This window comes from Triturus cristatus, chromosome 8, assembly GCF_964204655.1.
Source record: "Triturus cristatus chromosome 8, aTriCri1.1, whole genome shotgun sequence".
Classification (NCBI taxonomy): Eukaryota; Metazoa; Chordata; class Amphibia; order Caudata; family Salamandridae; genus Triturus; species Triturus cristatus.
In genome coordinates this window covers 29,638,563-29,652,247 of record NC_140591.1, presented here as the reverse complement: position 1 = coordinate 29,652,247, position 13,685 = coordinate 29,638,563, and the positions used below count along the sequence as shown (strand labels likewise).

Below are 13,685 nucleotides of genomic sequence, written 5' to 3'. Positions count from 1 at the left end.
CAAAGTAAGGGGAGGAGATTTACTTGCACCTGGGTCTGCCTCCGACAATGCCGTCTCCACCTCCTGCAAGGAAGCCATACCAGGGAAGGCAGAACTCGTTCTGGCTGGACACAGACACTCTCTGCCTGAGAGGACAAAGGATTTTGGGCTATAAAAAGTGGGGCATATAAGAAACTGGCTATATATATGCTACACCAAAATGAGATATAGTGTGTAAAGGGTCCAAGTGAACCCAGAGGTAGGCAGAGGTTAAAGTTAGATAGAACCTTACTCTCTTTTTGTGGTAGAGTGGTCGAGCAGTAAGGCAGTATCAGAGGACAGTGTTAAGCATTTGATGTACACACTCAGTCAGCAAATTTATTCACACACTCCAGAACTGAACTCTAGGCCAATTGCTTTTGTATAAAAAAAATAACTTGTTTATTTTTTAGAGCCAAACAAGCCTGCAACAGGTAAGCATTAAATACTTTTCAATAATAAATTACTGGATATAGAACAGTTTGAAAATGCAATAGAAATTGTACTCTGTTTGATTTACAGGGGAGCAGTAGTATGCAACACTTAGCAAATACAGTCCACTGAAATGACTAGGCTTTTTCAGTAAATTACAGGTAAGTTATTTTCTACGTTACTTTTCTGAGTGCTGGATACCTAGATTCAGCACTGGGACATTTCCTGCAAACAGGTAAGTAAATACGTTTTGGTTATTCGTGCAATTTTTAAAGAGTCAATGTTATCCTATGGGTTGATTAGGCACTGTTGTTTTGGGCACACAAGGCCGTGGGGTGTCGAGTGCAGGGATGCCTTTTGGGGTCGGATCTTCTTACCAACCCCGGGTCGCGGTCAGGGGGGTCCTTCTGGATTTAGGCTGCAGGGGTCGGCTGGAGGCTTGAGGCAGGTCAGGGGTCGCCGGATCTCGGGTCAGGATCCCCGGGGAGACATCCTGATTGTGTTTTTCCACTCAAGCTCGGGCCAGGTTCGGCAGGTGCAGAGTGGGCTGGATTCGCGGTATCCAGCGAGAGCCAGAAGCTGCAGTTTGAACAAATCCAGTGTTCACGGGAGAAGCAGTCTTGGAAGTGAAGGCAGGCAGGTCCTCCGGGGTTTTCAAGGTTGCTGGCAGCAGGACACATTGGGATTTCGCAGGGGCAGGTTCGAGGGGCGACAGGCCTGTATGGCTGGGGCCAAGTCAGTGGGTGTCGCTCTCTTGTTAGCTGGCTGCACGGATGTTCGGTCCTTCTTTTCTTCTTGTTGTCAGGCTGGATCTGAGGAAGTAAGGTTCAGGGTGCCCCCTAAATACTCAATTTAGGGGTGTTACAGGTAGGTAAAGGGCAGGGACCAATGGGTCCCTTCCCTGGGGTGGGTGCACCCCCTATTCTGCCACTCTCCAGTGGGAGGGGGGCAGGAGCCTGTCCCTGGTTGGCTGGGTCCTCCCATCCTCAAGATGGCGGGGACTCGAGGTTGTGCTTCACCTCGCCTCCCCCACCTGAGAGGTGGAGTTGGCAGAGGTGGGCACACCTCTCTTCCTCACTTGTTTTTCCTGCTGATTCTCCCTTCTAAAGTGGGGGGTAGAACCAGAGGGGACCATTTGCTGAAAGCAGCAAATGGTCTGGAGAGGCTCACAAAGGCGGCATGCCTGAAGCTTCTCCTTCATGAACCCTGCCCATCCTGGGGAAGGAGGCTTGGCACCTCGTCCCAGGATGTGCATTGTTTCATTGTGCATTGTTTCAGGCCCCCGAGAGCAGCAGCTCTCGACCCAGGGGTCCAGAAACATGTCTGGTGGTGGCGGCCTAGGCAGCCACTCGGTTAGGTCACTAGAAGTTGGTCGAGTTTCAGGGGGCATCTCTAAGATGCCCTCTGTTGTGCATTTTACATTAAATCCCAAACTGGCATCAGTGTGGGTTTAATGTGCTGAGGAGATTGATACCAAACTTCCCAGACTTCAGTGTAGCCATTATGGTGTTGTGGAGTTCGTAATGACAAACTCCCAGCACCATATACTCTTCATGGTAGCACTGCACTTAGTGCCCAGGAATGGACTTGCGCACTGTAGGGGTACAGGGCTCATGCACCTGTACCCTCACCACTGACATAGGGCACCCACCTAGAGGGGTGACTGATGTATGCCAGGGCAGTGGTTTGTGGGCATGGCACACAGGGATGTGTGCCATGTCGACTCTTCGCTTTGTTCTGCACCAAGACACGCAGCCTGCAAAGCCAGTGTGCGAGTGTCAGGGTACAGGGCCTCTAAGGGTGGCACAAAAAGTGCTGCAGCCCCGAGAGGCCTTCTCTGGTCACAGTGCCCTGTTTACCTGTGGTACAATTTACCAGGGGCTGACATGTGGCCAGAGATGCCAATTGGGTTTAGGCTTCAATGCAGTTTTAGGGAGAGAACATAGGTCCTGGGTACCTGATTAGCAGGAGCCCAGGCCACACTTAGTCAAAGAACATCAGCAATTCAGCAAAGAGTGGGGGCATACCATGCAAGAATGAGGGCACATTCTCACAGGTCCCACACCCCTGAACTTTAGAACTCTTGGACCAAGAAGAAGAGCTGGAGAAGCTGTGAGGAGGAACTACCACTTAGCTGCGTGCTTTGCTGTGTTGGCCTGCAGAGGCTGCTTCTGTCTTGGGCAGTGAAAGGACTGGACTGAACTTTCTGCAATCTACTTTTGTGAGTTTCTCCAGGGCTTGAGGTAGAGCTTGCCCCCTGTTCAAGAAGTCTCAGGAATAGCAAAGACTTCAAGTTCTTATGCCCTCAGCACTGGGGACTGTGTGTTTTGTGCTGCAACAGAAGAAAAGCAACCAGACGACGTCTACGACGCCGCTGCCGACTCTGTGTCCTGAAGGCACCGCTGAGGGCACACCCGCAAAGCGACCCTGGTCTCACGACTACGCCTGCTGACTCACCACCGAGCCGCTGCTCGTACCGCGACCTGTGGACACCGCACTCCGCATCGCCTCGCTTCACAACGCTGCCTTAGTATCCCCGATGATGGTCCGAGCCAAAATTTACGCCGCTGCTTGCACCGTGGTTCAAGGGCACCGCTAGTATGTTACACGACGCACCGCCCTCATCCCGCACTGCAGCCTTGGCCTACCGACACCATCTACTCCAGTCCGACAGCCGACGACAGCGCTGCCTGCACGGTTACATGCCAGCACTGCGACGAGCACCCAATCACTTTGCACCGGGACCCTAGTCTCACCGACGAGGCCATTTGATGTCGCCACCGAGCCACTGCTTGCACCGCAACCTGAGGGCATCGCACGCCACACCGCTGTATTTCACAACGCAGCACCCGACACCAGCGCTCCTGACTTCAACCGCGAGGAGTTCTATCTGAAACGTGTGTAATTTAAAGGACCCGACGACTCCTGCACCGACCTCCGGAACGGATGCCTGCAGACGCCGTGCTTTCGGAAGCTCAACAAGGGGTCGCCGACGCCCTGCATTTCTAAATGGTACTGTTTTGCAGGTGTTCCCGACACCGTAGCTGGCCCACGATGCCGCGGTCAGACAGAACTGTTTGGATTTGTTTATTCACAATGCCATCATAGCCCCGGACGGAGCTATCGACTTCAAGGAACTGTATTTCAAGGTTATTTTGATAACTGAAGATTTTTAAGTACTGTATTGTGGATTTGTATCGTTCTTGGTCTGGTCTTGAGTATATAAATATATTGGATATTTTTTAAACTGGCGTGGTGTACTTTTGTAGTGCTTACACTGTATTACTATTGGTTATGTGCAAATGCTTTACACACTACCTCTAGAATAAGCCTGACTGCTCGTGCCAATCTACCAAGGGGGTGAGCAGGGGTTATTTTAGGAGGGTAACTCCCTTATCCTGACTAGGAAGAAGGGTCCCTACTTGGACAAAGGGGCAAGCCCTTGCCAACTAGAGACTCATTTCTAACACATTCTTAGAAGGGAATTTGGCAAACACTTGGGAGAGGGGCTGCTATATGGTTAAGTCAGAAAGGCTGGCACTAGGCACAGAGAGGGGAAGACAGCTGTCAAACCAGTTTTTCAGTGGTGTGTAGCCCCCTTGGTACACACAGCTCTGGGGTTGGGCTAGGAAGCTCTGCATGTCGAGAGAGGGGCTCTGCCATGTTGGGAGAACTACACTTAACAGGAAGTAGTCATCAGGAGGGAGGGAACCTAGTAGCCCATTGATTGGTGACTGTGACCTCCCTTGAGGGAATTTTCTGAGAATAAAAAGTGCCCCTTTGGCAACCAGAACTCAGATCCGGACTCGAGAAGAGGGTGAAAGAAGGACAGCCTTGCTGCACCAAGGACTTAACAAGAGTCACTGGAGGGCAACTTACTGCCAAAAGAAGAAAAGCATTGAAACCGCTGTAACGGATGACTTGTAGCCCAGTGGCGAATGGGCTTCTGCCAATCTCAGGAGGACTTCAAGGGGCATCGTTCCCTGTGTCCAGGATCGCCTCACCAAGCTACAGGACCGAGGAGTAGCCCAAGAAGACCCCCATCAACCACACAGCATCTTCAGCATCCGGGAGCATCATCAGCATCCTGTATGTATCCTTAGCATCAGGACCACTCCATCAAAGTCAAGGGAAAGGAGCCACTGACGCTGGAACAGGACTGAAGATTGCTTTTCTAGGAGGGGTAACTGTTTCTGTGGACCTTGCTTGTCCCCAACTGGCTCGCTGCTGGAGTTGGTCACCTAACATAACTCCAAGTAACCACACTGATACTTACCCAAGTTTTTCTTGAAAAGGTTTTCAAGTGTCAAATTAATTGAATTTGCTAAAGTTTGTTTGTGGTTAAGTGAAAACCTCTCATTTACGTCACATTATAAATTCTGTATCTCCGGGACCCTGCAGTGAATCTTTTTAGTTTTGCGGTCTCGTTTATTTATTGGGTAATTGTCTTTGCACTGTTTAAATGTTTTACACATGTTCCTTTGTGCAAGTCTGACTGCTCAGAGAACAGCCAGCGAGGGTTGAGCTAAGGATTAATAAAAGAAACCTGACAGGTCCTAAAGGGGTTGATAGTGTTTTACGCGGTTAGGTCACACAATCACACCATACAATAACCCCCATTTCCTCACAGATGTCGTCAAGAATGTTATTTATTATGGCCAAGCCTCACAGCTATGCGGGTGATTCACAAATCCTTTAGGGATGCATGTAAACCGGTAAAACCATGCTGCATTATTTTCTGCCCTGTAATGAGGCAGAACATCATGAGCAGTATTGCTTATTGAGGCATGAAGATAATGGGAACGATGGAAATGAGCTACACTGGCAGACACATTACTCCAACTGGTTTCCATGCATAACCCACTAGGAAACAGAAGACTAAAGGGGTGAGGGAAAAATTAAAACTCAAAACAGTGAGTACCCCATAGACAAGCATATTGCAATATACAATGGTTACACAACAAATTCTCTCCTTTTGGAATGGAAGAGGGTCACTCCTTTGTCTCGTCAGGGAGCACCATTTACTCACCTACAAAGTTAGGCGTCCGAGAGTACTGATGGTCCAAGGTACAATCTTCCTTTTTGACGTTGGTTGACAAAGCTGTTATTTCAGCCACTCCTGTCAAAAACATATAAAGATTACTTAGAAAGAAGTATGCTCATCTCGCGCAAGCCAGGGACCCCTAACAGAACGGCAGGGAGGAGTCAAGGTAGACATAACCTCTCTCTCCATATCCCCCCCCTCTGCGTCTCCCCCCTGTCCCTCACTGTCTCTGCCCCCTCCCTCCCTCTCTCTCCGTCTCAGTCTCAGTCTCTCTCTCTCCGTCTCAGTCTCTCTCTCTCCGTCTCAGTCTCTCTCTCTCCGTCTCAGTCTCTCTCTCTCCGTCTCAGTCTCTCTCTCTCCGTCTCAGTCTCTCTCTCTCTCCGTCTCAGTCTCTCTCTCTCTCCGTCTCAGTCTCTCTCTCTCTCCATCTCAGTCTCTCTCTCTCTCCATCTCAGTCTCTCTCTCTCTCCATCTCAGTCTCTCTCTCTCTCCGTCTCAGTCTCTCTCAGTGTCTGTCCGTCCGTCCGTCCGTCCGTCCGTCTGTCTCTCTCTCTCTCTCTCTCTCTCTCTAGGTCTCTGTCTCTCTCTAGGGTCTCTCTGTCTGTGTGTGCCTCTCTGTAGCTGTCTGTGTGTCTCTCTCTCTGTAGCTGTCTGTGTGTCTCTCTCTCTCTCTTTCTCGGTGTCTCTCTCTCTCGGTCTGTGTAAGAAAGTGGCTCTGTATATACTGAACCAAAGTAAGGTTCAGGGTGCACAGAGTCCACAGTCCCCAGAGGTTTGGCAGAAGCTAAAGTTAGATATAACCTTACTCTCTAAAGTGGTAGCTTGGTTGAGCAGTAAGGCAGTATCAGAGGACAGTATAAAGCATTTGTTGTACACACTCAGTCAGCAAATGGTCTCACACACTCAAGAACTGAACTCTAGGCCAATTGTTTTGTATATAAAAACATATAATAGTTTTATTTGAGAACCAACAATAGGTATCAAAATACTTTCTCAGAATTAAATGCTGCAGTTTACTTTCAATAAGTAATAGACTTTTAAATGCAATAGTTACATTTGTTGCAATAGGCAACACAATTCAATCACAATTATAACATGGAGCTCAATGGGAGTTTTTAAGTAAATGCAGTTTGTTACTTTGCGTATGATTTTCTTAAACAGGGTTGGATCCTGGATTCAGCCCTGGTGCATTTCCTGTAAACAGTTGAAAGAAATCGTTTTTGTTACATAGGCTATTTTTAAGGAATATTTGTATTTTTCAAAAATCCACACTTAGAAGAATTTCTGGCAAAAACCAGGCAATGCTATCCTATGGAGGAAAGGAATATGCTACTTACCAGTATGCATCTGTTCTTGGCATGTAGAGCTGCAGAGTTGTACACTTAGCATAGATCGCCATCTAGTGTTGGGCCCGGATGTTTGCAGTTTGTTTTTCTTCTTGGACAGTCTTTGGAAGTCACGAGTTTGGTGACTCCTCCTTCGGTCCGTACTGCGCATGGGCTTCGGCTCCATCCTCGGATTGTTTTTCGCCAACAGGGAAATGATGGAGCGTAGTAATAACAGTGAGAAACCCATGTGTTGTATCTAAATAAGATGTACTGGAACGGATACAGGTAGCCGGGGAGGCGGGTGGGCGTGTACAACTCTGCAGCTCTACATGCCAAGAACAGATGCATACTGGTAAGTAGCATATTCCGTTCGAGGCATATGAGCTGCAGATTGTACACTTAGCATAGATTATATAGCAGTACCCAACCCTAGCGGCGACCACCGGTATCCGTTGCAGCTGTTTGAAAAAGTGTCTTTAGTACAGCCTGGCCCACCCTAGCTTGCTGCTTGGAATGCACATCTACACAGTAGTGTTTTGTGAAGGTGTGCGGTGTAGACCATGTGGCTGCCTTGCAGATGTCATCTAAGGGTATATTCCCTAGAAAAGCCATAGAAGCCCCTAACTTTCTTGTAGAGTGGGCTTTAGGGGGAACAGATAATGTTCTCTTTGCCTTTTGATAGCAAATTTGTATGCATTTTACAATCCACCTAGCTATCCCTGATTTTGAAATGGGGTTGCCTTTATGTGGTGGAGAGAAGGAAACGAACAATTGTTTAGTCTTCCTGAAGGGTTGCGTTCTTTGTATGTAGTATAGTAATGCCCTTTTTACATCAAGCGTGTGTAAGGCTCTTTCTGCAACAGATTGGGGTTGCGAAAAGAAGACAGGTAATTCCACTGATTGATTGAGGTGGAAGGGGGAAATGACTTTGGGCAGAAACTTCGGATTTGTGCGAAGTATGACCTTGCTGTGATGCATTTGTATGTAGGGTTCCTGTATGGTGAACGCTTGTATTTCACCAACCCTTCTAAGGGAAGTGATAGCTACAAGGAAAGCTGTTTTCCAGGTGAGAAACTGTAGCTCACATTTGTGCATTGGTTCGAAGGGCGGACCCATTAGACGTGTAAGAACCAAATTTAGATTCCATACAGGGGAAGGTGGTGCCCTGGGAGGAATTACTCGTTTAAGGCCTTCCATGAAGGCTTTAATAGCGGGCACTCTGAAGAGTGATAAATGCTGCCTGTTTTGTAGATAGGCATCGATCGCAGCTAGGTGTAGTCGTATGGATGAATATGCCAGGTTACACCTGTGAAGATGGAGCAGATAGCATATTATGTGCTGTATGGATGCATCAATAGGGTTGATTGTATTGTTACGGCAGTAAATTACAAATCTTTTCCACTTTGCGGCATAGCATGCTCTAGTGGTAGGACGCCTGGCTTCCATGATGATGTTCATGCAATCAGGGGGAAGGTTAAGGTATCCGAATTCTAGGATTTCAGGAGCCAGATCGCCAGGTTGAGCTGAGCTGGGTCCGGGTGCCTGATTTCTCCATGGTTCTGGGTTAGGAGGCATGGGGATAGATGCAATTTTTGATGTGGTACCACTGACAGTTGTAGTAGCGTGGTGTACCACGGCTGCCTGGCCCACGTCGGAGCTACCAGAATGAGTGTGAGGGAGTGCTGTTGTAGCTTCCTGACCACTAATGGAATTAGTGGGAGAGGTGGAAAGGCGTATGCAAATCTGCCTGACCAGTTCATCCATATCGCATTGCCCTTGGACAATGGGTGTGGGTATCTGGCGGCGAAGCTTGGGCATTTTTTGTTTTCGTGGGTGGCGAAGAGGTCTATCTGAGGATGCCCCCACTGTTGGAAGAATGGGTGAAGAACTTGTGGATGCAGTTCCCATTCGTGTAGTTGTTGTGTTTGTCTGCTGAGCAGATCTGCCATGGTGTTTTGTACGCCTGGAACGTGCTGTGCCAGGAGAAAGATGTTTTGGGGAATTGCCCATCTCCATATGCTCTGGGCTAAGCGGGAGAGCTGGGGAGAGTGTGTCCCCCCTGTTTTTGTATATAATACATCGCAGTCATATTGTCTGTGCGAATGAGGACTGCTTTGCCCGAAATCTGTTTTTGGAAAGATTTTAGGGCTAGAAAGATCGCCAAGAGCTCCAGGTGGTTGATGTGGGTTGATGTGGAGCGATTTTTGCTGTGGCGTCCATAGACCTTGCATGGTGAGGTGTAGGAGGTGGGCTCCCCAGCCGGAGAGCGATGCGTCCGCTGTTAGAATCACCTGAGGAACCGGGTCCAGGAACGGCCGCCCTTTGGAAAGGTTTGTGGTGTTCCACCACTGCAGAGAGTGATGTGTGCGGCCGTCCACCAACACCAGATCCGTCAGCTGACCCTGGGCCTGGTTCCACTGTTGTGCTAGGCACTCTTGAAGTGGACGCATGTGGAGTCTTGCATGGGGCACTATGAAGATGCAAGACGCCATCATTCCTATGAGCTTCATAAACACTCTTGCTGGAAGAGAGTGTTGAGGAAGGAATGTTTTGCGTAAGGCTTGAATGCTTGTGATTCTGGCTGAGTTTGGATAGGCAATACCCTTGGAGGTGTCTATAGTGGCCCCGAGATATTGCTTTGTGTGAGATGGTATGAGGTGGGACTTTTGGTAGTTCACCGTGAAGCCTAGCTGGTGGAGCAGTTGGATGGTGCTGTTTGTATGCTGCACACATTGGTCGTAGGACGCGGCTTTATCAGCCAGTCGTCCAGGTAAGGGAAGACGTGAATGTGTTGACGTCTGAGGTGTGCTGCTACTACTGCTAGGCATTTGGTAAACACCCGCGGTGCGGTGGTGACCCCGAAGGGGAGAACCGTGAATTGGTAATGTTGCCCGTCCACCACGAACCTGAGGTATTTCCTGTGAGAGGGGTGTATTGGAATGTGAAAGTATGCGTCTTTCAGATCCAAGGTTGTGAGAAAGTCTCCCTGGCAGAGGAGTGGGAGGACTTGCTGTAGGGTGACCATGTGAAAATGGTCTGAGTGTATGTAGGCATTTAGAGGCCGGAGGTCGAGAATGGGTCTGAGGGTCCCGTCTTTCTTTGGTATTAAGAAATATAGGGAGTAGACCCCTAGATTTTGTTGATTGACGGGGACCTGCTCTATAGCGTGTTTTTGGAGGAGTGAGAGTACCTCTTGTTTGAGCAGTGTGGAATGTTCTTGAGACATTGGACGGTGCCTTGGTGGGATATTGGGTGGGGTAGATGTTAGTTCGAGACAGTACCCTGACCGAATGATTTGGGTTACCCATTTGTCCGATGTTATGGACTCCCATACGTGGATAAAGTTTTGTAGTCTGCCCCCGACCGGAGTGGAATGGTCTGGGGGGAGCGGAGGGGAGTCATTGTGCGGGGGGGGTGGCAGAACGGGTGTTGTTGGTTTTGCCCCTGCCCTTATTGTTGTTACCCCTGTAACCACCTCTCTGATTGCCCTTTGAAAAGGTATTTTGAGGAGGGGACTTGTAGGAGGTAGAGGCGTTATCGGTGGAGGAGCCTCTGCCTGTGCCACGAAAGGACGAGCGTCGAAAGGAACGTTTGGAGGCTTGTGTTTGGAGTGCCCCCATAGACTTTGCTGTGTCTGTGTCTTTCTTCATCTTTTCGAGCGCTTCGTCTACCTTTGGCCCAAAGAGTGTTTCCTGGTCAAAGGGGTGATTGAGTATGGATGCCTGGACTTCAGGCTTGAAACCTGAGATCCTGAGCCAGGCGTGGCGACGAAGCAGGACACTGGTATTTATGGCCCTAGAAGCAGTGTCGGCTGCATCGAGGGCACACTTAATGGAGGTGTTTGTAATTAGTTTACCCTCCTGTATCAGGTCATGAGCCTTGTGCTTGTATTTTTCTGGAAGGTGCTGCATAAGAGCCTCTAGTTCGTCATAGTGTGCTCTATCATATCGCGCAAGCAGTGCTTGTGTGTTTGCAATGCGCCACATGTTTGCAGCTTGGGAGGCGGTGCGTTTACCAGACGCGTCCAGAAGCTTAGATTCTTTGTCTGGCGGTGGGGCATCTCCTGAGGATTGGGAGTTAGCTCGCTTTCTAGCTGTGGAGACAACTAGGGAATCTAGGGGAGCAGGGCCCTTGATGTAAGCAGGGTCTGTGGGTGCCGCCTTATACTTCTTCTCTATTCTAGGGTTCAGCACTCTGGCTCTGACAGGGTCTTTGAACACCTCTGTAGCGTGCTTGGTGACACCCTTAAGCATGGGTAAAATGGAAGTGGATTTGTCTTGTATATCAAATGTATCCAGTAGGAAGTCTTCTTCTACTGGTTCACTGTGCATGTCCACCCCATGGTAGTGTGCTGCTCTCTGCACTAAATGGTGAAACCCTAAGGAGTCCTCTGGAGGAGACGGTCTTGATGGGTATTAGTCGTCCTGAGGTACATTGGGTATATCAGGGTTATTGTAATCCTCCCATGGATCTGGGGTCCCTGGTGGAGTGGGATCCATTGGGGCGTCCGCCGGGTAATTGTCCGGATCCCCATCATCCGGATCTGGGGATGGGGTCGGATCGTAGTGAGGTACAGGTGGCGGAGACCTGTGAGGTGGAGGTGGTGGAGGAGGTGGAGGGGGTAGAGGAGGCGGTAGTGGGGAGGGCACTCTGAGGGGAGAAGTAGCAGAGTCCTTCCTTTTGGGTGGAGGAGGAGGAGCCGGAGCATCAAGGCGTCTTTTCTTGGTAGTTAAAGTCAAAAGCCCAGTCTTTGGATCTTTGGACAAAGTCTTTTGTAAAGGGTCTGGTGTAAACAGAGCCAATGGTGTCGAGTCGTCTGTCGGCACCGGTGATTTCGGAACCGGGGGTTTCGATGGTCTGTGTGCGCCATGCTTTTTTGAGGTCTCCGGGTGTTTCGGCGTCGAATGATGTTTCGGCGCCGGAGCATCGGTGCCGACAGATTTGTGTTTGTGTTTGGTCGGCACCGAGTGTCCAGGCTTCGGCACCGGTGGTTTCGGAGTCGAGCTGGATTTTGCAGTCTTCGGTGCCGGATGCTGTTTTTCGGCACCGGGTGTCGGCTGGCTCGATCCCGAGCTGCCATGAGACTTTGGGAGCTTCGACACCGGGCCCGAAGGTGGGGTGATCGAAGTTTTGGTTTTGCCCAGGCCGGCAGGCGAGGGAGTAACCCGAGTCTCTTTGGTTTTCGGCGTGGGGGTAGGAGGGGGCATATTACTCACGGCCCGCTGCGCTGGTGTAATGTCCTCCACGTCGGAGTCGTCGGCCTCGGAAGCGCTGACGACGTCTTCCTCCTGCTCGGTGTGTGTTTGCCCCGAAGCTTCGGCGTCGTCTCCGAAGATGTCCGGTGGAGCTGCCGAGGATGAGTGCGCCATGGTGCGTCGAGCTCTTCGATCTCGGATGGTCTTCTTCGATCGAAAAGACTTGCAGGCGGGGCAGTCTCTGGCCTCGTGTTCCGGAGAGAGGCAAAGGTTACACACCTGATGGAGGTCGGTGTGGGGAAATTTAGACCCACATTTTGGGCACTTTTTGAACGGAGTCCTTTCCATCGGCCGGGACCGGAGTCGCGGAGGGCCCGAAGGCCGGTGTCGATGTACGGGATGGAGAAAGTGCCGCTTCGAGAGATGAAGATGATGAAGGAACTCGAAGAATCGAGGATTTTCCGTCGAGGCTGGAACCGTAGAAGTTCGAAGCCGGAGCACTAAGTATCACATCCGAGCCCGATGGCGGAAAAAAACAATCTGAGGATGGAGCCGAAGCCCATGCGCAGTACGGACCGAAGGAGGAGTCACCAAACTCGTGACTTCCAAAGACTGTCCAAGAAGAAAAACAAACTGCAAACATCCGGGCCCAACACTAGATGGCGATCTATGCTAAGTGTACAATCTGCAGCTCATATGCCTCGAACATCAAGTTATCGATAAGTACAGTTGTGATTACTTTTCAGGTTCAGTGCTGGGCACCAAGATCCAGCACTGGGATCTCTCCTGAGAACAGGCGAGTCATTTAGTTTTCGTTATTCGGCTGATCTTTAGTGAATATTTTAAAGTTTCACAACTCCACACTTAGAAGAATTTCCAAGCGAAACCAGTCAATGTTACCCTATGGAGGTTATCGGCTTTCAGGTAAGTACTTGACTGGCAGAGTTAAGGTTCTGGGCCTAGACTCAGGGGTCTCCCAGGGTCAGGTAGGTATAGTTGTTACACCCTCAGCTGCACAGGGGCAGCCGGGTGCAGAGAGAGTTAGGCCCAATGTTAGCCAATGGCGGGCAGGGGGCCTTTGGTTGGTGGCTGCTAGCAGGCAGGCCAGGCGGCTGTGGGAGCTGGGCTCCTGGTCACTCACACAGGGCAATTGGGGAAGTAGGTTAGGATAGATGTTGCACTTCCAGGGGCACTCTGGCGGCTGAGTGCAGGGTGCTTTTGAGCCGTCGGGCGCTCAATGTATTTCAATGGAGAAGCTGCCAGATGAACAAAGGCTGCAAGCTCGGGGACGAAGATTCTTCACGTGCGACCACCACTTCGAGAGGTAAGTTGGGAAGCTGTAGGATAGGTAGGCACGCAGGAGTTGGGCACAGGCGGCCACAGGGGGGCGCCGGGTGCAGGGGTTCCCGTTGGCGTCAGGAAATCTCACCCTCTGCTGGTCGCGGTTGGAGGGGTCCCTGGTTCTGAGGCAGCAGGCGTCGTCAGGAGCGTCGAGGAGGGTCCTTGGGTGCTGGACTCTGTGTCACAGTCGCCAGGGGGACGTCCTCGTGGTCTTTGTCCACTCAGGCACAGGCCGGGCTCGGTGGGTGCAAAGTGTGCTGGATTTGCGGTTCCTGGCTGGCACCAGGGGTTGTTGCTTGTTTTGAGCAGAACCACTGCTCGTGGGAG

At 50.4% G+C, this 13,685-nt stretch overlaps 1 protein-coding gene across 9 annotated transcripts in view; it reads right to left on the bottom strand.

Moving 5' to 3' along the window:
- Positions 1 to 13,685, bottom strand: part of LOC146799881 (uncharacterized) — a 638,539-nt gene that overhangs the window by 490,546 nt on the left and 134,308 nt on the right. For 7 of the 9 annotated variants that reach the window (XM_085620807.1, XM_085620809.1, XM_085620804.1 and 4 more), the window contains exon 6: positions 5,480 to 5,569. The exons of the other annotated variants lie outside the window; for them this stretch is intronic. In XM_085620807.1, coding sequence (XP_085476933.1) covers positions 5,480 to 5,569 — 90 coding nt within the window. The remainder of the gene's footprint in view (positions 1 to 5,479; positions 5,570 to 13,685) is intronic. 9 annotated transcript variants of the gene reach the window in all.